The sequence below is a fragment of the Pristiophorus japonicus genome, chromosome 11 (assembly GCF_044704955.1).
Source record: "Pristiophorus japonicus isolate sPriJap1 chromosome 11, sPriJap1.hap1, whole genome shotgun sequence".
In the NCBI taxonomy this organism is placed as follows: Eukaryota; Metazoa; Chordata; class Chondrichthyes; family Pristiophoridae; genus Pristiophorus; species Pristiophorus japonicus.
Genome location: NC_091987.1, coordinates 96,181,359 through 96,206,751, shown reverse-complemented (window position 1 = coordinate 96,206,751; position 25,393 = coordinate 96,181,359). Strand labels below are relative to the sequence as shown.

Below are 25,393 nucleotides of genomic sequence, written 5' to 3'. Positions count from 1 at the left end.
CAGCCTCAGCCTCCACACAAGGCTACAGGCCCATTGCTGGGGTGCGGGCAGGCAGGGCGCTGCGGTCCATCGGTGGCCGGGGAACCCACGCAGCGGAACAAGCGGGTGGCGGTAGCGGCCACGATGGTGGCGGCCACGGAGGCAGCAGGAGAGGCAGCTACGGAGGTAGCGGGAGAGGCGGCCACGGCGGGGGCTGTAACGAAACGCCACGCCGAGTTTGAGAGCGCCAGCATTGAGTAAGTCCAGCATCAGCGCCAGAGGAAGTGGATCGTGGACAAATGCCTGAAACCTTTCCCCCAAAACACTGCAAAAATCCCTCTCCCTACCTTCTGTGTTTCCCTTTCCCTCCTTCCGTGTTTCTTCTTCTTCTTTCTAGGCCAGCTGAACACCTAAGATGGCGGCACCCTACGGAAGCTTTGTGGGAGCCACAAGATGGCGTCTTAAAAGGGAAATGCTCCCGGGCGTCTTAAAAGGGCTTCACACCACTGCGGTCCCCACATAAAGACTTTTGGACTTTCGTAAGGCTAGAGCAAGCCTAAGTGTGCCATGTGAATGTAGGATGATGGGTTTATGACAAGAAATAATATTTTAATGCTGGGTGGTCACTGTGTTTAAAATAATGGACATGAATTGCGAATTACAAGAAGAGTTAATATTTCAATGCTAAATGGTCACTGTGTTTAAATTCAGGGACGTGGATCCGCGACCAACATTACCAATGGGCTAATGTGTTTTTCGATTTAGGGGATTCTAGCAACGGCTTTTTGAACTGGGGGGGGCAGTGATGTGTATTGCTCTGGTACATTAAATGTATGATAAGTACAATGGTGCATCACAGAGGGCGCTGTGGTGGGAGACCTGGTAGTACCTGCACGAGGCAGTATAAAAGGCTGCCCACCACACCTGTGGAGGACTCTGGAGCTGTTCAATAAAGGACTACGGTCACAGCAGTTAGATCAACACCAGACCGTGTGGAGTCAGTGATTTGTGTGCTACATACATCACAAATCCCACCCAGCAAGGTTGCCAGCCCAATTAGAGGAAGTGGGTCTGGTGATGTCATTTCATCATCAGCCAGTTTCCTTAAAGGGACCATGGCCAACTTTAATTTGACATTGAGATGCTGCAAATACTGACAAGCGCTATACACAACTGCACCCAGGCTCTCCCATGACTCCCTCCATATGACCCCCTCCATAAGCATAAGAATCACGGCACACAGAGAGGTTCTCTTCCCTTCCAATGGGTGGAAGAGACCTCACTAGGAGACGAATGCAGCCTACTTGCACATTGCACAGGAGGGCACAGCAGGGATGTCGTCACGAGGACCAGGCTGCAGTGCCACAAATGTTTCAATGATCTCAGTAGATCACGAAATGTTAGTACAAAGTTATACTCAACCTCATCTTGCTGTGCCTCTCATCACATCCCCATCACTTTGCTTTCCCTATCCTACTCCTGCACAATTTTACTCACACCAACTTACCTTGCACCTCAACCCATTCCTTTCTGTGTCTACATTATCACATCCCCATCTCACTAGCCAACCCTCACACTTACCCTCATCCTAGTGCAATCATACCAACTAACCATACAAGGGTGGTAGGCACTTAGGTGTTTTATGCAATGTTAATGTAAAGTTTCTGTTAATGTGATGTCAAACATTGAAACTTTTATTCTCAACACTTTGCGTTCTTGGACAGATTTGAAAGTGACTAATACAATTGAAGTATATATAATGCGTCACAGCTTAAATTTTCAATTATACAACAGTGAACTGGATCTGCTAGTCTGGAAGGTTGCAGGCATTAGCTTTCAATTTCTCCTGTTGATACTGGTTTCATATGAGGAATTTAAGGCGGGTTTTGAAAGAGTGACACCAGACTCACCTCGGAGGTCCATCTCCCACACTTGTGCAATTTTAAAAATTTGTTCTGGGATGTGGACGTCGCTGGCAAGGCCAGCATTTATTTCCCATCCCTAACTACCCTATGAAAGGGATGTGTGCTGGTGAAGGAGGGAATTTATACTACCTTGTATTTATATAGTGAACTCCGGTCATCTCAAAGTGCTTTACAGCCAATTAAGGTTTTTTGAAGTGTAATCACTACTGTAATGTAGAATATGATGGCTCAGAGCTGTACTAATAACAGTATGGGTGTTGGTGCTCGCTGTTATTACAGGATAAATCTGACAGCAACTTCTGGCGTCCGCACATGCGCAGTTAAACATGGAAATCCTAAAGTTGCTGTCAGTGATACCTTGCTCCTCCACAGGGTGCGCTGCTGCAATCTTCGCAGATGGAATCTGAACAGAGATCACTGTAATGCTGTGAATTTAGACTAATTACCCACTATTCTCACTCTAAAGACTGCAGAAAAGGTTAGGGCGTGTACAATTGGAGTAGCTGAGTTTTAATAGCATAATAAGTGATAATTACTGCTGAACAACCTCTCTGGCCCTGAAAAACTAATTTTATAGGTGTGTAAAATTAATGTTGGAGATTAAAAAATTTTTAAACTGTTTTTCTGTTTTTCTCTTGTCTTTCCCTTAATCACATGTGTATGTTTCAATCTTTATTGCTGTTCCTGTACAATGGTTTAAATATAATATGTTTCCTGTTTTTTACTTCCTGCTTTGCAGTCTGCGTGTCTCAGTGAAAATTCCTCAATCTGATTGGTTGAAGAGCCTCCCTGCTGCTTGCTCTGCTCATAGATGCCTTGGATCCCCTGTAGAGGGCGCCATGTTGAATTAGATGCCCAAAAGCTCGAAATCTCCGCTGACAAGCTCACAAAAAGTCTTTTGGCAACTCGTCATCATCATCATAGGTGGTCCCTTGAACGAGGACGACTTGCTTCCACAAGAGTTCACAGATGTTTTAATGAAGGACACGATGTTCCAGTCCTGAACTCCAATTGAGGGGTTGGAAGATGCCTGTGCATGGATTTTTTTAATGTGTGGTGACCGTTGCACATCAGCCACCTCACGGGCTTGACAGAGCTAGGCCTTTATCCAGTAGCAGCGGCTAACCAGGATGACTGGAGACCTGCTCTGCTGCATGGACCTAGTGTGAGCACACATCAGTGTGAGCTGGCCCATGCTGCCCCTGGGCCCTTGGCTCCTCTGGGCCCCGTACCCTCAGTCGCCGCACCTTTGCCCATGATGTTCCAGGGCCCGGCGCTCCAGCTCTATTTATAGCACCGACCTGCGGTGGTGTCACACAGATCAGGTGGCCCACGATGTTTGGGCAACTATATGTTGGGCAACTATATGCGAGGTGAATGGCAAAAGCCGTTCCTTTGCTCCTCACAACAAAATCAAGGCCGTTATCATTTAATACTTTACATACCTCAATGAGGTCTCCTCTTTAACCTTCTTTCTGAACATAAGAACATAAGAATTAGGAACAGGAGTAGGCCATCTAGCCCCTCGAGCCTGCTCCGCCATTAAACAAATTTAAGATCTGGACTGTAGATCTTAAATTTTTCGAATTTGGTCTCATAGTTTATCAACTTTACAGATCCTTCTTATAGTTCTCCTCTTCAAGTTCTCCAGTGCATATATTACAAAGAATGTACAGCACCGAAACAGGCTATTTGGCCCAACTGGCCTATGGCAGTCTTTTTATGCTCCACACGAGCCTCCTCCCACCCCTCTTCACCTAACCCTAGCAGCATATCCTTCTATTCCTTTTTCCCTCATGTGCTTATCTAGGTTCCCCTTAAATGCATCTATACTGTTCAACTCAACTACTCTTTGTGGCAGTGAGTTCCACATTCTAACCACTCTCTGGGTAAAGAAGTTTCTCCTGAATTCCCGACTGGATTTATTGGTGACTGTCTTATATTTATGGCCTTGAGTTTTGGACTCCCACATAAGTGGAAGCGTCTTCTCTATGTATGTATTCCAAGCAAGATCTGACAATGGCATTATTAAGTCTCAGCATAAGCTCTTTGGACCTGTAACTCAATTATTCTGGCTGATTTTTAATTGCTTCTCCACATTGTCTTGACAATGAAAGTGACAAGTCTACTGTTACTCCCAGATCCTTGTCTTAGTCTTCCCATGCTAATTGTGTTCCCTTCATTATAAACCAACCTCTATCATTTTTTTCACTCGATACAGAATATTTTGTATTTGTCAATATTAAATTAAATTTGTCGTTGGTCTTCCCAATTGCATGACTGATCTAAATCCTTCTGCAAATTACTAACTATCCATAATGCTCTCCCTATTTTAGTGTTGTTTCCAAATGAAAGCTTACAATTGATTTCTTCATCCCAGTTAATTTATATAAACAATAGAGGCGCAAGCATGGATCCTTGTAGTATTCCACTTAACACCGCCATCCAGAATGACAAAACACCTCAAGACTACTCTCTGTTTCGTATTTCTATTCACTACCTTATCCAGTCCCGTGTTCTACCTGGATACAGATGGTTCCTAGTTTTGTTAATCATCTCACATGTGGGACCTTGTCAAAGGCTTTCTGAAAATTGAAATAAAGTATATTACAAGGAGTTCTGCTATCTACTTTTATTTTTAACATCCTCAAGTTGAGGAGATTTAGCAAGCATGATCGCCTCATCTCAATGTATGCTAGCTGTTTTTTTATTAAGCTATCGCTACAAAGTGCGTTCTCCAATCTTCATTATTTTACTTGCTATTGATGTTAGCCTAACGGGTCTATATTTGTCTTGATTTGTTTAATATACCTAAATTTATTATCTGTCTTATCTTATTTTCTTATTTCCTTTCAGCACCCTGCATGTTATCAATAGTTATGATTTGAATCTTTATCACTTTAATATTTAATTTAAAAGAGTGGCAATTCTACCTACTATATTATTCGCTAGTTGAATCTGCTTGTCAGGAATTTGGAGTGAATGAGGCCAGGATGTGGAATGAGGAGACTAGGGTGGGGCGGGGCGGAGAGGCAGCGGAGAAATCTGGAGCCGAGAGCCAATGGTGCAAAGTCTAGAACTGAGAGTTGGTGATGGCTTGGTCCAGGACCAGGAGCCAGTTGTGAATGGGGCCTAGAGAGTGGCAGCACTGAGGCCTGGAGCAGGGAGAGTGCTGTTGGGCAGAGGTCTGGCTGAAGAGGGAACAGAGTATTATCATGATGGCTGTATGCTATCGATTTTTGGAGTAAAATGTAATTGGTTCAGTCACAAAAAAGGACCAATCAGAAATGATAGTGTAGGAATGTTCTCGGATGTGATTTGATTTTGTTTCTGGGATCTGATTGGTTAAAAGGGCATAATGAAGGGACAATAATTCCCGGGACCTGTTTGATAGAAGTTCTGGAATCCGATTGTTCACAGGAGCACTACAATAATTTCAACAGTAATACATTCCTACATTTTTATGACCCAAAACATTTAAATGTACAGAGAGCTACATGCTCAATTATCAGAGGGTAGTTATGGTATTCAGTTTAAAAATGCTTGTTGTCACTTACATGGAACTGATTGGATTAGTTTTAGTATCCTCCAGTCATCTGAAAATTATAGTCATCCCAAACTAGAAATAAAAGCAAAATAATAATAAATAATCATTTGAAACCTTCTTTGATGTAATCTTCTAAAACTAGGACTGAAGAATCTGCAAAACATTGTATTGTTTATATTTTACACTGAAATGCTAACAACCATAACATTAACTGGAATTTCAATCCTATAATCATACCAATACAAAAGGAGGCCATTCGGCCCATCATGCCTCTGTTGGCTCTTTGAAAGGAAGAGGTCAATGCGCTATTATCACAAACCGCCTCAAGTCACTAGGCTGATGATGTTTACATTTGACAACCATTTTCTAAATATATTAATTTGGAGGTATTGTTCTTGTAGCTGTTTGTTCAATAATTAATATGATTAACATCTAAACGTCAGTGTTTTTAAAAACCATTCTATAGTTGCTGATGGACTCTGTGTCACATGCTGAGATTGAAGAAACTTGCGATGCTGACTCAAATTATGAAGAACCAGATGCAGTTGAGGTATGTGAGGTGCAAAAAACTAAATAAAGGGGGATGCTACTTAATTTCCAATTGCGATCAGGCAGATGTTAAATAGGCTTTCTTGCTGTATTACTGCAACACTTACAGGATTTACGTAGAGTAGGCACATCAACATAGTCTTTATGTACATATAGCTTTACTGCAGGTTACAAACCTTCCATGCCAGGTTGATGGCAACATTTTACAGGTATCTGTGATATTGCTTTGAACTGCTGCAGAATGATACCGTATATACAACAGGCATGCTCATACATACATGAGGCCGGGGCCATTAGAGGTACGGCGGCATATCACTGCAGGGAGCAGCGCGTGCTGTTGCAGGAAGGTGACGACTGATTGCAGTGTGGGCAGATACAGCAGGAGCGGCGAGGTCAGGGCGAAGGAGCAACAAGAGTACGTAGAGGGATGTGATTGGGGCCCAGAAGAGGCGAGGTCTCAGGGGCAGCACAGGCCAGCCCACACTGCGATATATGTGCGCACTAGGTCCATGCAGCAGAGCTGATCTCCAGTCGTCTTGGTTAATCCTTGCCACTCGACCAAGACCTGGCTCTGTCAAGCCCGTATGGTGGCTGGAGTGCAACGGCCCCCACACGTTAAAAAAAATCTACGCACAGGCCTCTTTCACCCTTCACGATGTAGTTTGGGATCCAGAATATTAGCCCTTCATTCAAACACCTGTGAACTCACCCCTTTTCGGCGTGGAAGCAAGTCATCCTCGTTTCGAGGGATTGCTTATGATGCTGATCATGCATACAACTGAAGCTGGTGTACCTGCTGTTTCTACTGGTTTACTTTAAAGTGAGCTGTGGAAAAATGTTGTGAACAGATTTTAATATTCATTGATTCGAAGTAAAGCAAATGAACCATTGCAGCCTTGGATTCATTTTGAACCAATCCAACTGCATTAAGAGGAAAGATTTGCTCTGACAATGAAACTGTAAGCCTTGCAGTGGTAAATACTGCCGTGGTGTCACAAACATTATCTTATCGGAGAATAAACTGAAATGTCAGCATAACTCCCTGAACATTTTATTTCTAGGTCTGAGTTACTTTGTTTCTTTCACGTTTTCTTTCCATATTATCAAACGATGTTTCTTTTTGTTTTTATTTCTCTAAATGATTCATGGCCCTTATGTTACTGTTGATCAGTGTCCTTGAACCCTGAACACATGCAGGTGCACAATGTGGTATTTTAACTCATTGTCTGAGGAGCTCCAAGGGTTATCAACTACGGGAATCTTTAACAAATGGAAACAAAAATTTCGCACCATTGACACATTAGCCATGAGATAGCCTTGCGTCTCTGTATAAGATGTTCACTGCTGCGAGAATCCTTTCATATTGTAAATAAAAACTGCCTGTTAAAGCAAATAAAATGAATTCCTGTCCCTCATCAGTCAGGATTTTTATTTATTCCTGGAACTCTCAAGGCCGGATTTTCGGTTGGAGGCTTCTTCATCATCATCACAGTTCCTCGGAATCGAGGAAGACTTGCTTCCACTCTAAAAGTGAGTCCTTAGGTGGCTGAACAGTCCAATATGAGAATCACAGTCCCTGTCACAGGCGGGACAGACAGTCGCTGAAGGAAAGAGAGGGCAGGACAGGTTTGCCGCACGCTCCTTCCGCTGCTTGTGCTTGATTTCTGAATGCTCTCAGCGATGAGACTCGAGGTGCTCAGCGCCCTCCCCAAAGCACTTCCTCCACTTAGAGCGGTCTTTGGCCAGGACGCTAATGGTGGCGGGGCATGTTGCGCCGGGAAATGGTTTTTATCGGTTCCCCCTTTAGCTGGTCTCTGAGCGTGGAGCGGAGCGCTAAGAGAGGCGTTCCACACCTCGCTTTGGGCGCTAGGCCAGGTGAGCAACTGAAAATCCGTTGCGAAAGAGCTGGTTTTGAAGCACCCTAAGAGAGGCCTCACTGCAAACAAAAAAATCGGGACACAAAACATAAGAATCAGAATGGCAGGCAGTGACTAGTGGGGTACAGCAAGGTTCAGTGCTGGGACCCCAGCTATTTACAATATACATTAATGATTTAGATGAAGGAATTGAATGTAATATCTCCAAGTTTGCAGATGACACTAAGCTGGGTGGCGGTGTGAGCTGTGAGTAGGATGCCAAGAGGCTGCAGGGTGACTTGGGCAGGTTAGGTGAGTGGGCAAATGCATGGCAGATGCAGCATAATATGGATAAATGTGAGGTTATCCACTTTGGTGGCAAAAACAAGAAGGCAGAATATTATCTGAATGGTGACAGATTAGGAAAAGGAGGTGCAATTTGACTTCGGTGTCATGGTACATCAGCCATTGAAAGTTGGCATGCAGGTACAGCAGGCGGTGAAGAAGGCAAATGGCATGTTGGCCTTCATAGCAAGAGGATTTGAGTATAGGAGCAGGGAGGTCTTACTGCAGTGGTACAGGGCCTTGGGGAGACCACACCTTGAACTCATTGAATGGCGGTGCAGGCTAGAAGGGCTGAATGGCCTGCTCCGACACCTATTTTCTATGTTTCTATGTTTCTATGAATATTGTGTACAGTTTTGGTCTCCTAATCTGAGGAAGAACATTCTTGCTATTGAGGGAGTGCAGCTAAGGTTCACCAGACTGATTCCCAGGATGGCAGGACTGACATATCAAGAAAGACTGGATTGACTAGGCTTATATTCACTGGAATTTAGAAGAATGAGAGGGGATCTCATAGAAGCATATAAAATTCTGACGGGATTGGACAGGTTAGATGCAGAAAGAATGTTCCCGATGTTGGGGAAGTCCAGAAGCAGGGATCACAGTCTAAGGATAAGGGGTAAGCCATTTAGGACTGAGATGAGGAGAAACTTCTTCACTCAGAGAATTCTGAACCCGTGAAATTCTGTACCACAGAAAGTTGTTGATACCAGTTCGTTAGATATATTCAAAAGGGAGTTAGATGTGGCCCTTACGGCTAAAGGGATCAAGGGATATGGAGAGAAAGCAGGAATGGGGTACTGAAGTTGCATGATCAGCCATGATCATATTGAATGGTGGTGCAGATTCAAAGGGCCGAATGGCCTACTCCTGCACCTATTTTCTATGTTTTTAAAACATTCCCACTATATTACTGATATAAAGATAAAATAAAACAAACAAAAAAACAATCACACTTACCTCATTCCTTCCCTCACCTCCACTGGGACCGCTCGGACCACCCGCTTTCACTGGCGGTCCCATTACGGGGGCGCTACGGGTGTCGCTCGAACCAGATTTCACAACACAGTTGAAACCGGGGGCGTTGCACACCGGCATGACGCTCCTGGGCGGTACTGCTCAGCGCCGCTGAAAAACCGGCACCAAATATCCCGGCGGGACACTGGAAGTTTGCCGCCCAGGTGGTAACCATTTCCAGAGCCATTACTGCCCCTCCCGGGGCGCTAACAAAGGTGGAATCACAATGAAAATCCAGCCCTCAATGTTTTAATGTAAGCATAGCCATTGTGATTAGTGTAAATCACTGCGGATTTCTTTGACCTTCGCTAAGTCAGTGATTTATGGCAATGCTTTTTTTCACTTAGTAACAGCCTTGTAAACATTCTTCTTTCAACAGCTCAGATCAAAGAAATCTAATAGCTATTCAGACACTTCTGGTATGTATCCCGCATTCTTATATTAATGACTTTCTTTTAATGCATTTTTATTTTCTCACTGGTGGAGTTATTTGTTGCTCAATCTATGCCCCCACGGAGACAAACTGTTTCTGATCCTCTACACTCAGCCTTTAGGAAAGTAATTTTGGGTAACTTGCAACAAATTACATTGTTATTGCATTCTTTTTTAAATTATTTGTTCCTGGGATGTGGGCATCGTTAGCAAGGCCTACATTTATTGCCCATCCCTATATCTTCATGTACAGAAACATATCTCGGAACACTTCACGGGGCAGTAGACAATTAGTTAACATTGAGCAGTAGGGAGAGTGAAAACACAATCAAAGGAAAGTCAATTGACGATGATTTTGAAGATAATGAGTGAAGTGATAACAGAGATGCTGAAGGACAGAATTTGCAAAGGGTAAGATGGCCGCTAGTGGTGGATTGGGGTGGGGGTTGGGGCTGCGGAGCAGGAAACAAGAGGTGGGCCAGTGTAAGATGAGTGGAGGGTGCATGCAGGAATATATTGATGGAGGAGCATTGAGAGTAAGACCATGGAGGGATCTGAAGGTGAGGATGAGAATCTTAAAAGTCAATTCTCTGGCTAATAGAACTTGACAAGATTGGAGGTGATAGGGCAATGTTTTCAATGCAGGTGAGAATGCAGTTTGTACTGCTATGAATGCCTTGCCATTTATGGACCATAGAATCGGGAAGGCTGGAAAGATGAGGACAGGAAAATTCCAGATGATAAAGGCATAGATTATAGTTTTGGTGGCAGAGTTGGACAAGTAGAAGCAGAGCTGAGAAAAACGGTCTTGGTTATGGATCAGATGTGGGGGAATAAGTTGAGCTTGAGGTTTAGCAAGACACCAAGGTCCAACACCACTAAGTCTTGATTTTGCTGATGTTTAGCTTCGGGAATTTTGGCTCATCCCGGTCTTAATATGGATAAGGAGCAGACAGAGTGGCAACAGTCCTAGGCCTGATGGAAGTGCAATAGAGCCGAGTGTTGTTAATATATCGTTCATTTCCATGATTGTAATCTCATTTTTGATGGTTCTCTTGCAAAATTTTAACTGCCAATTTTGTAATAAATATTAATCGATAGGTAACAGTTTTATTTCCCCATTAGTTTCTTCTTACCCCTCTTTTCATTCTGAAGAAGTTTATCTTTTACTGGGTAATAGTCCAAAGGGAGCTGGTTGCCTTCTCGTCCCTCACTCAAGTGGCCATTCTTCAGGTGTAAGTGTCAACAGGCTAATCAACATCATTCAGCCTGGTCCTGGCTTTACCTCGTGACCGCAAGCATGGACTTCGAATATGTGTCACAGAATAGCAATCCAGAGCAGGAATCCGAGCTGAGGAAATTGTAGCACCCCTACTGCTACCTTGGCCGATATCATCGAACTTCAACACAGACCATGAAGATCTATCTGAAGATCTTTCTGACCTGCTTCGCTCAGCTACTCACTGCCTTAACCAGCTGAACCACCACGAGCTGAAATACTGCTTTTGTGTGCAGATATTTGTATTGTGCAGCTATTTTGCAGGAACGAAGAATGATGTTCACTTCATTGAACCATAATTGATGAAAACAAAATTTTAATGTCACACTTTGAGTGTTGCACTATTTCACATGCAAATTTCTGGCCAGAGCTTTCTGTACCTGGGCGGGTCAGGTGCGGGCAGTCGCCTTGGTGGGTCACGACCCCGTTCTTCATTCAATCCCACTCTCGAGATCGACTTTCTATTAATGGTGCTTATTGAGGCAGCCCCACGTGTTAACCAGCCCTATTAAATAGTGTGGGTCTGATGACATAATCGGTGAGGTTTTCAGCCAGTTATTTAAAGGTACCATAGTCACATTGCATTTGAAGGTTCATTCAGCAGGTACTGCACTGCACTACACCATTGGTGTGTTGCAAAAAGTGGCAAACATGACAGGGGACTGTACCCAGGTTCTCAGATGACTCCCTCCATATGCTGGTGGAGGGTGTGAGAGCATGCAGGGAGGTTCTTTTCCCTTCCGATGGGCGGAAGTGAGCTCCTCAGCAGACCCATGGAGCCTGGCTGCAAATAGCAGAGGCGGTCAGCAGCAGGAATGCTGTCAGGAGGACCTGGGTGCAGTGCTGCAAACATTTCAATGATCTCATTAGATCAGGAAAGGTGAGAGCAAAGTTCATCCTGCTGTGCCTCTCATCACATCTCTATCACTCTGCCTTCCCAATCATGTTCCTGCACATCTTATTCACACCAACGTATCTTGCACATTGTCACATCACCATCTGTTTAACCACCCCTCACACTCACCTTCATCCTAATTGAAACAAGCCAACGAATAACCCACAAGAAGGCCTCTTGGCATTGCCACCCTATCAATCATAGTCTCCCTCTAAAGATGTAAGCCATCCATTCCTTATCCTCATTCCATCGCTCTTACTCAACCTTCACTTATTTCCCTCCCTGAAGGAGAAAAGAGTGCACAATAAGAGGAAGAGGGAGAGAACTGGAAGTGGCCCTTCATCATTGGCCTTAACAGCAGCAGAGGAGGTTGCCTTGGAAATCTCAGGAGTCGCAGAGCAGCTGGAGGTGGGAGATTGGGAGAGGAGGACATCTCAGCTCAGATGTGACAGAATTACATCTCATACAGGCACATGGCATACAGCAGGCACTCGTATGGGGACTGATGTCAACAGCCAGTGAATGGTCACCATCTGTGCAAATTCTTGATATGTCATATCTTACTCATCTCTTTACTGTCTCACGGGTCCGCCCTCCCACCCTACTGTCCAGGGGGAAGAGGAAGACGACTCCTCAGAGGAGCCTCCAGCCTCGCGACATAGAGTAGTGTTGTCGCCTGGTGTCTCACAACTCACAAGTGAGCAAGAGCAGATGGTGGAGACAAGGACAGCAGTGGAAACTCCTCACCAGAGGGCACAGGACTCTCCCAGCTCTGCTCAGCTGCATGTAGACGCTAAGCCTCGGGGGCCATCCAGAAAGCGAGCGATCCTGGAGGTGCAGGAAGCTTTGACAGGTTTTGTGACTGCGATGTCTGCAAATATGCAGAGAATGGAAGAATCCATCTCCAACATGAGCACCACTGTGTCACAGGCTATGCGACTTTAGCCTCTTCCATGGATAGGATGGAAGAGTTCAATGCATCACTCACAGGAGCACATGGTCTCTATGGACAATAGATGGCAGAGGCTCATAGACCTCCTGTCTAGGAGGGATTTCAACGTAGATGGGGGTCCTCCTGGCCCCACTGCTTTGCAGCAAGGTGCTCTCCAGCTCCCTCCTTGCAGGGAAGTGCATGTGTACCATGAGAGGGATGATGGCAACAGGAGACATGGAAGTGGGGGCTCCATTCAAAGCGTTCATACTTCTTCCTCATTGCCACCCGTCCACCGCCCCCCACCCCCCAGTCAGAGCCCTAGATGCCTCCACGGATTCTGCTGGCCCAGTCTGCCCCTATACAGATGCAGGAGGAGCAGACTTTGGTGGGGCCATCACAGATTCCAAAACCCAGAGGAAGTCCGCCAAAAGTGTCTAAGCAGTCACAGCAGGAAAGTGAGCCAGCTGCCTCTACCTCTGCTGAAGGCACAGGGGTAGCACTTCATAGAAACACACGTAAGAGAAAGATGAAGCACAAGTAGATGCACAAGGGTAGCCACTTGGTTGTTCCAATAAATGTTTGTGTAAAGTTTCTGCTCATGTGACGTCACAGATAAAAATATTTATTTTCACTTTCTGGTCTTGGACAAATTTGTGTGCAACTTTGGAAGTGGCTTAGTGAGTTGGGGTGCATGATGAGACATAACGTTACCTCCAGCAATGGTGGTCAGTGTGAAATGAATGGCTTTATGGTGTTGGCTGTGGGTTGGTGCGAACCTGGTGCAGCATGTGACAGCCATATGAATGTCGTGCCTGAAGTTAGGTTAAGAGATGGCCATGATGAGGCCATCCCTGGCCTCCCGGGCAGCAATGTGCTCGGGTGCTGGTGGGATCTGGACCACAGGTTCCTCCTGCTCCTCCTCTGCTGAAGCTACAGTCTTCCAGCTGATGCTCCTCCTCCGAAGAGGCTGTGCGCACTGTGCCTTGCTCCTCATGCAATGCTAATCCTTGCCGCTGCGCTATGTTGTGCAGGGCGCAGCAGACGACGACGATTCTGGAGACCCTGGCTAGTGCATACTTAAGGGCTCCTCCAGATCTGTCAAGCCATCTGAAGTGCATTTTCAACACTTCATGTTCTGTGGCACATCTGGTGAAAATGTGGCTTTCATCATATCTCTCCTCGGTACCATTGCTTGACCTCCTCAAGGATGTCATGAGCCATGTCTTCAGTGAATAGCCCTTGTCTCCAAGCAGCCAGCCAGAAAATCTATTTGGAAGAGCAAAGAGCTAAGGGAGGGTGGACTGGCGCAGCACGAAAGAGTCATGGTAGCTGCCAGGGAATTTGGTGCACACATGCATGATGATCTTTCTATGGTTGCAGACAAGCTGTACGTTGAGGGAGTGGAAGCTCTTGCGGTTGAAAAAGACTCCTGGATGATGATGTGGTGCCCTGATGGCCACACGTGTGCAGCCGATGACACCCTGCACCCGTGGGAAGCCAGCCAAAGTGGCAAAGCCCAGTGCCCGCTCTGTAACACTGGCTTCATCAGTGGCAAAGTTGATAGAATTGGCTGACTTGTCAAAGAAGGCATCGGTGACCTGTGTGATGCATCTGTGGGTGGCTGATTGCAAGATGCTGCAAATGTCTGCTGCAGATCCCTAGAAGGAGCCTGAGGTGAAGAAGTTGAGGGTGCTGGTGACTTTGACCACCGCTGGTAAGGCTTGTCCACCCGCTCCTCTGGGCTGCAGGTCTTGCTCCAGAAAGCTGCAAATGTCTGCGATGACCCAGCACGATAGCCTGAGCCTCCGTTGGCATTGCTGCTCAGTCATTCTCTGCCTGTATACCCTGTGTTGGGAGTGTCGCCTCTGGCCCGGTGCAACCCTGCGCTAATGTCCTCTGTCCTGTGCAGCATCATGTGGTTGAGGAGAAGGTTGGTGGTGCTGCTGGTGTGCCTGGTGCTGCTGGTGTTGGGGCTCATCGAGGTCAGATTCTGAGGACCATGGTGAGATAGTATAAACATCACCCATGCTTATGTAATAGATGGCAGGTCAAGCAGAGATGACAGAAACAATCTGTCGGTGTGATAGGTGATACCAATGAGCTGACATTGGATTCCTACTTGGCTGAAAAGACTTACAAGCTCCAGAAAGCTAAATCCGTGCTGACCATGCACTCAGCAACAGCATCTGCCTTAGGAAAGTGACCAGGTGGGAGTTTTTATTGTACTTTTCATGCTGCGCACTAATCAGCTGGATCATTAGCCACTCAACTTCCGCCTCAGTTTCACAGACGTGGTTCCCGGGCTGCATGATTCCCGTGCTCATCCAGGGAAATTTGAAGGGTAGGGTTAAAAAGAGGTTTAAGGATCTGGCAAGTAACTCATAATCTAAATTACCCAGGATGCCTCTGCCATTCAGGTCGCTGCCGCACTGGCAAATGCACGTGGGGGCAGTATGACGGCGGGTTCCCGACCCCCTCCAAGATTTTTCAAATTTCCCTCCCGACCCATCTCCAATCGTGCCTGCATGAACGCCAGAAAATTCCGGCCTCTGTCTCCCAATTAAAAAAGAACTCGGCCATTTCCAATCTATAAACCAAAAGAAAATACCCTTGATTAATCTCAGGATGCCACTAAAAGCAACATACCTCTAATTTATCTCAGGATGTTACAGCAATTGGACATTGTGGCCTTAAAGGAACAGATCACTTTGCACACAGCTAGCTGTCCCTGAGCATCAGAAGAATACATTGCGCACTCCAGTACATAGTCCTTGTAAAGCACGTATTTTCTGGCATGTAACAAATGCCATGGGAGATCTACTCATTTATACATACCTAATCCTGGATCATCTACCTTCACAGATTCCTTTGTGATTCATAATCTTGAGTCAGCTTTACACATTGTGGGTCATCTGAAATAAGGATAAAATGGTAACCAGATTCTCAGAAAGAAGTGTATACCAAACATGACCGTGTGAAACTCTATAGGCTAGCAGGGTTTGTAATGTTTCCTTTTGTGCCTGGTAAGTACTCAGGATTCCCACTAACTATAAGAATTCCAATGCTGGAAGGAAAATAGAATGCTCAGGTGCATAAGTCGATCTATAGAGTATGAGCCCTAAGAAGCAGTACATCATATTCTGAATAACACTGAGTATTATGCTCAATTCTTCTCATTATACATTAGTTTGTTTTGGTTGTGTACAAAATAGTGCACTTTGATTTAGTAATATACAGAGTAATACATAGTTACAATATGTCTGGCATATAATATACAAAACTTACATAAATAAAGTGGTATGGTGGCACACTGTGATGTCATAGGTGACATGAGACCTGGGTGTCATGGAACATCAGTCATTGAAAGTTGGCATGCAGGTACAGCAGGCGGTGAAGAAGGCAAATGGTATGTTGGCCTTCATAGCTAGGGAATTTGAGTATAGGAGCAGGGAGGTCTTACTGCAGTTGTACAGGGCCCTGGTGAGGCCTCACCTGGAATATTGTGTTCAGTTTTGGTCTCCTAATCTGAGGAAGGACGTTCTTGCTATTGAGGGAGTGCAGCGCAGGTTCACCAGACTGATTCCCGGGATGGCAGGACTGACATATGAGGAGAGACTGGATCGACTAGGCCTGTATTCACTGGAGCTTAGAAGGATGAGAGGAGATCTCATAGAAACATATAAAATTCTGACGGGACTGGACAGGTTAGATGCAGGAAGAATGTTCCCGATGTTGGGGAAGTCCAGAACCAGGGGTCACAGTCTAAGGATAAGGGATAAGCCATTTAGGACTGAGATGAGGCGAAACTTCTTCACTCAGAGAGTTGTTAACCTGTGGAATTCCCTACCGCAGAGAATTGTTGATGCCAGTTCATTGGATATATTCAAGCGGGAGTTAGATATGGCCCTTATGGCTCAGGGGATCAAGGGGTATGGAGAGAAAGCAGGAAAGGGGTACTGAGGTGAATGATCAGCCATGATCTTATTGAATGGTGGTGCAGGCTCAAAGGGCCGAATGGCCTACTCCTGCACCATTTTCTATGTTTCTATGTGTACTGCTGTGTTATTCTATGGAGTGGAAGTATGTAGGTTAGGGATAATAAATCCTGCCTGAAAAAATGTAAAGATTTCCTCAAAATGTTTTTTCATTGCTGTTCCTGGCGTATGATTGCATAAGCTCCTCTGTGACGAAACCTCTGCTGACCTTTGGTCCTGGCGATTAGCATTCTAACAAAAATCCCTGCTATCCAATGTTCAAATAGGGTACATTGCAGGAAGTGTGGCAGTGGCTGTATTTTCGACATTTTAAACTCTGCCTCTCTACCTCTCTCCTCCTTTAAGACACTCTTTAAAATGCTCTTTGACCGAGCTTTTGGTCACCTGTCATATCTCCTCTTGTGGCTCGGCGTCAAACTTTGTTTGACGGTTCTGCGATGTTTTACTATGTCCAGGGCGCTATATAAATGCTATTTTTGTTGGTGTTGTTTCACATGCGCCTGGTCACATTTGGCAGATATATTTTTATCTAGTCAGCCTGCTCTCCAGAAAAGCCAAGGAAGACCAAGAAATGGAGAGTGCTTCCTGAGCAATTTTCTGGCCTCGTCTGCCCCAGATATTCCAGAAAACCTAGCAGGAGGGATGCAGGAAAGTCTCGGCCAATAGGTTTTGAGACTGACCTGCGGTGATCTGTTTAGTTAGGTGGTGCACCATGACCGGTCCAAGTTTAAGTCATTTATACACGGCTGATAGTTTTCTTATTTATGTCCTGCCCGGGAACAATTTCGCAGAGAAGTCCTAAATCACTTTTTCTTTTTCACAATGAATGATTAAATCATGTGTAATTGAATAATTTCATATTGTCAAAGCAGGGACTAAAATAATGGTCTTGAACTTGGTATATAAATATACCTTCTACTATAATTTTCAAACTGCAGATTTCACAGCTCCTAAATGTATTCATTAGATTATCAGAGTTGCACCATATAATAGCATGAGTCATCCATGCCTTCAGAAGAGAAGATCTTGGAAAAGGACCGTATAAAGTTTGAGCCAAAGATATTTGAATATATCAATATGTACCTGAAAATATTTGCCATTCCCATACAGAATCAATTGACCAAGATTATGAGATGATATCCCCTGAGCCAGAGGACACACGAGGCAGTAACGAACAAACTTCTAAAAGGACATCCAGGTAAAAGGTCACTTCCAGCAGCTCATAACAGTCATGGCAAAATCAACTACTCAAACAGGCTGATGCTGGATTCATTTTGGTGATCAACTTGCAAGGGAGATTAAAAAAAAGGACAGAAAAGATCGTGTTTTTTTGCAGCAAGATATGTCACTCGTTCGATGCGGAGGGGCTGCCATTTTGTAAAATGCCCTCGTTTTTTTTGGAGCGGTGTACGGGACCGTCCCTCCCGTTTTCCCGCTTTCCGACTCCTGCAGGAAATTGCCCTGTGCAGAATTTCCCAGCAGGAGTGGCGCTGCCGGTCAGTGCCACTGACTGCTTTCCCCTGTGGGGAGCTGTCTGTGGCACCCTTAAAGGGGAGGTGGCACTGCCGGTGACTCCAATTTTATGTTTTATTGTCGGCCAACTGCCAGGTCGGGCCGACAATTATGCCCACGGGTTCGGCCGAGCCGCCAACAGGCAGCCTGGCACCAGCCGAAAGCCTCCCTGGTGGCCCGAACTTTAGTGGACCGAACTAAAAGAATTGCAGAGCTCACAGCGGCTCTCCCCTTTAACTGACGTTCAGTCATAATCCCACAGATGGTAGCTTCGCACCATTGGCTCCTCAGCCAAGCACATACACCAAATGTCTGAACCTGCGGTTCCTCTCGTACTGAGCAGGATTACTATTGCAACAACACATCATCAGTAGGGTAAACTAACCTGTCTCACGACGATCTAAACCCGTCACACTGATGTCATCAGTGACATGCTGACATCATCAGTGCGGCGCTGATGACTTGGAGTGACGGCTGCTCCGACTCGGCTCACATCCGCCCCGCTCTAAGAAAAAGAATAAAGAACTGAATTTCACCAGATTGTGGGCGGACAAAACACTTAAATAATGATAGGTGCACCCTGCTTGGGGTGGAGGGCAATTCTGGCCCCGTCATCTTTAATTGTTTTAAGAAAAACAGAATAACACACAATAGTATGAGAGATTTTCATGAAATTCTGAATAGGCCAAGTTTAAGCAGTTCATATCATTGGAAGTATTTTAGGATTGAGTGATAGATGTAAGTTACTCAGCGAGCTAGTACTAATGAATTTCCATTTGATTAACTTCTAGAGATAATGATCTTTGCAGTTACTGATACTCTGTCCTCTTCCTTGGCAAGTGATATAATGTAATCTTTAAATACCACAGGATGGGAAGTGATAGTTTTACAAGAATCTGCATTATTTATTGTTCGTGGAATACTGACAGTACCTTGAGTTTATTACAAAATGCCAGCCGAAGTTTGTTGCTCACTGGTTGTTACATTTACATGAATGTTATCTCCAAAAGTTGTTGATTATTCATATCCACAATCTTTCAAACTCTTCACTTTTTATGCCCCTTATCTCCGGCCTTGGCAAGACGTTCTTTTTTGTCACTGTGGTTTAGATGCATCATTGTATGTTATGATAAATACCTCATTGCCATTTGTGTCGAGGGCCTTTAAACTTACAAACACAACTTACTGCCCTGTTAAAATGTGTAGTCGGACATTCCATCAGCTTTGCAAACAGACAGCAGTAGCGAAATTAACCAATCAAGAGAGGATTTCATTGAATATAAATAGAAATAAATTTCAGTCTATGTTCATATAACTATAGTGGTTCTCATCCAGGGGGGAGAAATTGCGGCGTTAACCCGGGCGGGGCGGTAAATTTTGCGGCGGGAAATGGTTTGCGTCTCCAGCCACAAAATTCACCAGCTGGGCCCTGAGTGTGGAGCGGAGTGCTAAGGGAGGCGTTCTATGCCACTTATAGGGCGCTAGGCTGGCTGAGGAAATGAAAATCCCGAGGTAAATAGCTGGCCTCAGAGCGCCCTAAGGGAGACTGCCGTGAAAAATAAAATCTGAAAAGAAAACACCAAAAATATTCCCAATAAATTACTCACGCCACCACAACATAAATCGCAAAAGTAAAAAAATAAAACAACAATCATACTTGCCTCAGGTCGACATTACTTACCTCAGTGCGGCTGTTACAGCTTGGAACACCAGCTTCCACAGGCTTTCCCACTAGGGTGCTCAACGGGGCGCTACGGATCAGACGGCAACCAAATATCGAGCCAGTGTCACAACCAGGGGCATTGTACACCGGCTCGCCTCTTCCAGGTGTTAATGCTCCGCGCCTCCTTGAAACCGGCACCGAATGTCCCAGCGGGGCGCTGGAAGCTGTCCGCCTGCCCGGAAGAGCTTGTCGCCGCCATTGCCGCTCCTCCGGGGCGCTAACAGGGACGACAGAAGACCAAAAATCCAGCCCCTTGTGTTCAAACCCCACCATGGTCTCGCCCCTCCCTATCTCTGTAATCTCCTCCAGCCCTACAACCCTCTGAGATCTCTGCACTCCTCCAATTCTGGCCTCTTGTGCATCTCCGATTATAATTGCTCCACCATTGGCGGCCGTGCCTTCAGCTCTGGAATTCCCTCCCTAAACCTCTCCACCTCTCTCACTTCCTTTAAGTTGCTTCTTAAAACCGACCTGTTTGACCAAGCTTTTGACCACCTCTCCTAATATCTGTTTATGTGGCTCGGTGTCAAATTCTGTCTAATAATCCTCCTGTGAAGCGCCTTTGGACGTTTTTACTACATTAATGGTGCTTCTATAACTAAAAGGTGTTGTTGTTGTTGCTGTCCTGCAGTAACTGAGTAAACTTTAATCAGTCAATGTGCTGAAAGTGCCTTCCATTTGCAAACCTGCTAAAGTACTCCACTATGTATTTTACCATGGTTCCTAGGTACCTACTTGGCACAGGATGTAGCCACTTTTTTCTCAGACACCCTCAAGCATAGAGCACTCAGTAGTGAAAATTGTCACCTTAATTACACTCCGCACTGTGTCTGTGCCATGATAAAAAAATAGGAGTCAGAAACAACTTGTGGATCATTGTCCTCATTTTCTGTACTCGCCACTGTTATAATTAGTCAGCATTGTGCAGCGGTTTTCAGTTTGGTTCCTAATGAAAAATTCAGCATTTTTTCTGATATTTGTAGATTATATCATTTTACAAAAACAGAAGCAGAGCCCTTCATAGCAGGAAAGACTGCAAAGACAACCACAAAAATTCAACTAGCAGTAAGTAGAATTTAATCATTACATTTGTATTTTTAATTAGATACTAGATTCTGACATGCTTCAACTTTATTTGTCATACAAATCTTTCAGTTTGCGCAGACTAATGTTTGAGAAACAGTGCCAGATTATCCAACTGCTTGGGGACAGCGAGTACCAAGATGAGTTCAAAGGGGAAGTGCAGCTTATTTGTTCCTCGTTTGCCGATTCACAAAAAGGAGGATATCGTGGGCTGTAGCAAGAACTCGTATCCATCAAGAGTTCACATCAGTGAAAACTGGTTGCATTTTTGTTTCTTTTTTACGCTGTTACTTTTACTATTTTTAGTCACTTCTGGCTTTAGATAGTAGTCATCACCACCTAGCTTGTGGAAGTGTTGGTTAGCTATACCCCCCAAAAATATGAACCCCAAGCTCGCATATTCAAATGAACCCGCACCCGGAGATTAGGCCTCCTGACTGTGGCCTTGGCTGAGCACCTTGGGCACAATGCTGGCTCCCGCTCGTTTGGACCTAAGTTGAAATCTCCCTGTCCCATCGTTTTCAGTCCCTGCCATGAACTCCAAACCCTTAGCACTAATTCCATCATTTGTCACAGCCTCAGGCTGTGACAAACCTTGGCATCTTATTTGATTTGGACAGGGCTTCAAACCCTGACATCCTATCCAGCATCCAGATTGCTTTCTTACAGTTTATCCAGGCTTCTGTCACTTCTTGACCTCACTTCTCCAAATCCTCCGATTCACCACACTCCATCTGCCAGTTTGTTCAAAACGTTCACTCCTGTATCCTGTCCCACACTAAGTCCTGCTCACCCAACACTTCCATCCTCGCTAATCTGCACTGGCTCCCTGTCCCCCAAATGCATTGAATTTAAAATACTTTCAAAATCTCTCTATGGTCTTTCGCCAACCTACACCTGCAAGCTCTTTTTAAAAAATGTATTTATTCCTGGGATGTGGACATTGCTGGCAAGATCAGCATTTATTGCCCATCCCTAATTGCCCTTGAGAAGATGGTGGTGAGCCACCTTCTTGAACCGCTGCAGTCCGTGCGGTGAAGGTGCTCCCTCAGTGCTGTTGGGGAGGGAGTTCCAGGATTTTGATCCAGCGATGATGAAGGAACGGTGATATATTTCCAAGGCAGGATGGTGTGACTTGGAGGGGAACTTGGAGGTGATGGTGTTCTCATGTGGCAGCTGCCCTTGTCCTGCTAGGTGGTAGTGGTCTTGTGCTTGGGAGGTGCTGCCAAAGAAGTCTTGATGAGTTGCTGCAGTGCCTCTTATAGATGGTTTACACTGCAGACATGGTGCACCTGTGGTAGAGGGAGAGAATGCTTAAGGTGATGGATGGGGTGCCAATCAAGCAGGCTGCTCTGTCTTAGATAGTGCCGAGCTTCTTGAGTGTTGTTGGAGCTGCGCTCATCCAGGCAAGTAGAGATTATTCCATCAAACTCCTGACTTGTGCCTTGTTGATGGCAGAAAGGCTTTGGGGAGTCAGGAGGTAAGACATTCGCTGCCAAATACCCAGTCTTGGGTACCTGCTCTTGTAGCCACAGTTTTTATGCGGCTGGTTCAGTTAAATTTCTGGTCAGTGGTGACCCTCAGGATGTTGAAGTTGGGGGATTCAGCAGTGGTTATGCTGTTGAATGTCAGGGGGTGGTGGTTAGACTCTCGCTTGTTGGAGTTAGTCATTGCCTGGCACTTGTATGTTACTTGCCACTTATCAGCCCAAGCCTGAATGTTGTCCAGGTCTTGCTGCATGTGGGCATGAGCTGCTTCATTATCTGAGGAGTTGCGAATGGAACTGAACACTGTGCAATCATCAGTGAACATCCCCACTTCTGACCTTATGATGGATGGCAGGTCACTGATGAGCAGCTGAAGATGGTTGGGCCTAGGACACTGCCCTAAGGAAATCCTGCAATGATGTCCTGCAGCTGTGATGATTGACCTCCAACAACCACAATCACCCTCCTTTGTGCTAGGTATGACTCCATTAGTGGAGAGTTTCCCCCTGATTCCCATTGACTTGAATTTTACTAGGGCTCCTTGATGCCACACTCGGGCAAATGCTGCCTTGGTGTCAAGGGCAATCACTCTCACCTCACCTCTAGATTTCAGCTCTTTTGTTCAGGTTTGGACCAAGGCTGTAATGAGGTCTGGAGCTGAGTGGTCCTTCAGCCTAACATCCCCTCCTGTGCATTCCGACTACAGCCTTCTGTGCATCTCCCTCTTTACCGCAAGATTGATGGGAGAGCTTTCAGCTGTTTCACCCTTTGGATCGCTCTCCACTGTTCAAATCCTAATCAAAGCAGGAGGGAGTGATATGCAAAAGTGGGTGGGCAAGCGAGCCATGGCATCTTGCTGCCATGGGCATATGATAAATGTCAACTGTGGCTTGACACTTGGCTGCACCTTCTTGCAGACATGCTGCAACGCTGACCAAATGGGATGGCGCTATAGAATGGCACAGAGGAAACCCTCCTCACAAGCAGCTCAGGCAGCACCACCTCAACTTCCACAGCCATCAAAGAGGAGGCCTTTTGGTGAGCTGTACCTTCATTTGTCTGCAGACTAATGCCTGCGCCTACAGGTCCCTTTACCTCCATCCTGGCCTGCCACATCATAATCTCATGCTCCTTCATCCTTGGCAAAGGTTGCGGATGCATTGAGATGCCTTTTAGTGATCTCCAAATGCTTTCTAAATTTTTGTCCCCCCTCCTTGCGACACTCCCCTTTAAATGTCATCATCCTTTTAAATTTGACTTGCATGCAATTTTCCTCTCCTATCCGTGGTGTCATTCCTCGACCCATCTGAGTTTGAAGCTGAAGTGCTGAATAATGGTGCGAATTCGGTTAGACCAGAAATATGTAAATATATATATAATAACACCTTCTTCATCCTCGAGATGTTCCAAAGTGTTTCATAGCCAACTCATTGCTTTTGCCACTGTTATTTTGTAGGATCACGGACAGCAGTGAGCTGAATCACCAGTTAATTTGTTTTGATGGTGTTGGTTGAGAGATGAATGTTGACCATGACATTGGGAGAACTCCCTGCTTTTCTTTGGAAAAAATGCAGTGGGATTATTTTTTAATACTGCTGCAATCATGTTTGAAATTGACTCATGGGGTTGAAATCGATCTTTGGCGAAACTCGATACGGGGTCACAATGAACCAGCAGCCTGTTTTAAACCATGCCTGATTTTATTTACATGTTTTTGCTGAAGACCAATTGCACCAGTGGCTGGTGCAGGAAGAAGGAGGGGATTTCAATATGGCTTCATGCCAAGAAATCACCTTGGAGTGCTTCAGGTTCTCTCGAATTAAAGAGCACAGAGTTTATTTGATCAAGCGGCTGGCTACAGAGTAGGAGAATGTTGCTGTTTTATAATTTATAAATATCTATTTATTTAAACAAACAATGAGAATATCAGGAATAGGCACTTGGCCCCTCGAGTCTGCCCCCTCAATAAGATTATGGCTGATCTGATCATGAACTCCGCTCCACTTCCCTGCCCCCTCTCCGTAACCCTTTACTCTCTTATCGCTCAAAAATCTGTCTATCTCCACCTTAAATATATTCAATGACCCAGCCTCCACAGCTCTCTGGGCCAGAGAATTCCATAGATTTACAACCCTCTGAGAGAAGAAATTTCTCCTCATCTCAATTTTAAATGGCAGCCCGTTATTCTAAGACTATGTTCCCTAGATGATATTGCAATCAGGCAGTTCTAAAATTAAGGTAACTCCAGTATCAGAAGATTATGCTGAAGTATTCCTTTAAATTGCTAGCATTATGTAATGTTTCTAGCATGCTCATACAATAAATCATTCTGTTGCTTTGTAATTATATATATATATACATATTACATATATATATAGGTAATTTGTAATACAGTTGCAATAGTCTTAGCTCAGATATGCTGACTGTATGATTATTTTTATCTGAGATGAATTAAATTAACACTGTTTTATTTTATCTTAGTTCAATGAAAATGGCGCATCCTGGGTGTATCCAGTAGTACCACTGGAATGCACTGTAACTAATCCTCAGATGGAAACTAAATATTCAGGGATGAAGAAATACATTGCTTACCAAATTACACCTAATGTAAGTATCAGTGACATTTCATGCATTTGGATGGGTGTTAGGGCGCAAAATGAACTGGTAAAATCATTAGGCTAGAAATGTTTGTTGGTGGCAATAGTGGATGAATGCTTAGCATGTTTATTTTAAATGTTTACATCAGCATCAAAATAATGGACAGCAGAATATCATACAGACACCTTGAGTGTCCATCCATTATTATCACCCACAGTCATTCCTACACTATAATCT

At 44.9% G+C, this 25,393-nt stretch overlaps 1 protein-coding gene across 1 annotated transcript in view; it reads left to right on the top strand.

Moving 5' to 3' along the window:
• Positions 1-25,393, top strand: part of LOC139276178 (sorting nexin-9-like) — a 122,027-nt gene that overhangs the window by 22,410 nt on the left and 74,224 nt on the right. The window contains exons 4-8 of the mRNA XM_070893762.1: positions 5,918-6,001; positions 9,598-9,637; positions 17,864-17,951; positions 20,972-21,053; positions 25,040-25,165. Of these exons, the coding sequence (XP_070749863.1) occupies positions 5,918-6,001; positions 9,598-9,637; positions 17,864-17,951; positions 20,972-21,053; positions 25,040-25,165 (420 nt within the window). The remainder of the gene's footprint in view (positions 1-5,917; positions 6,002-9,597; positions 9,638-17,863; positions 17,952-20,971; positions 21,054-25,039; positions 25,166-25,393) is intronic.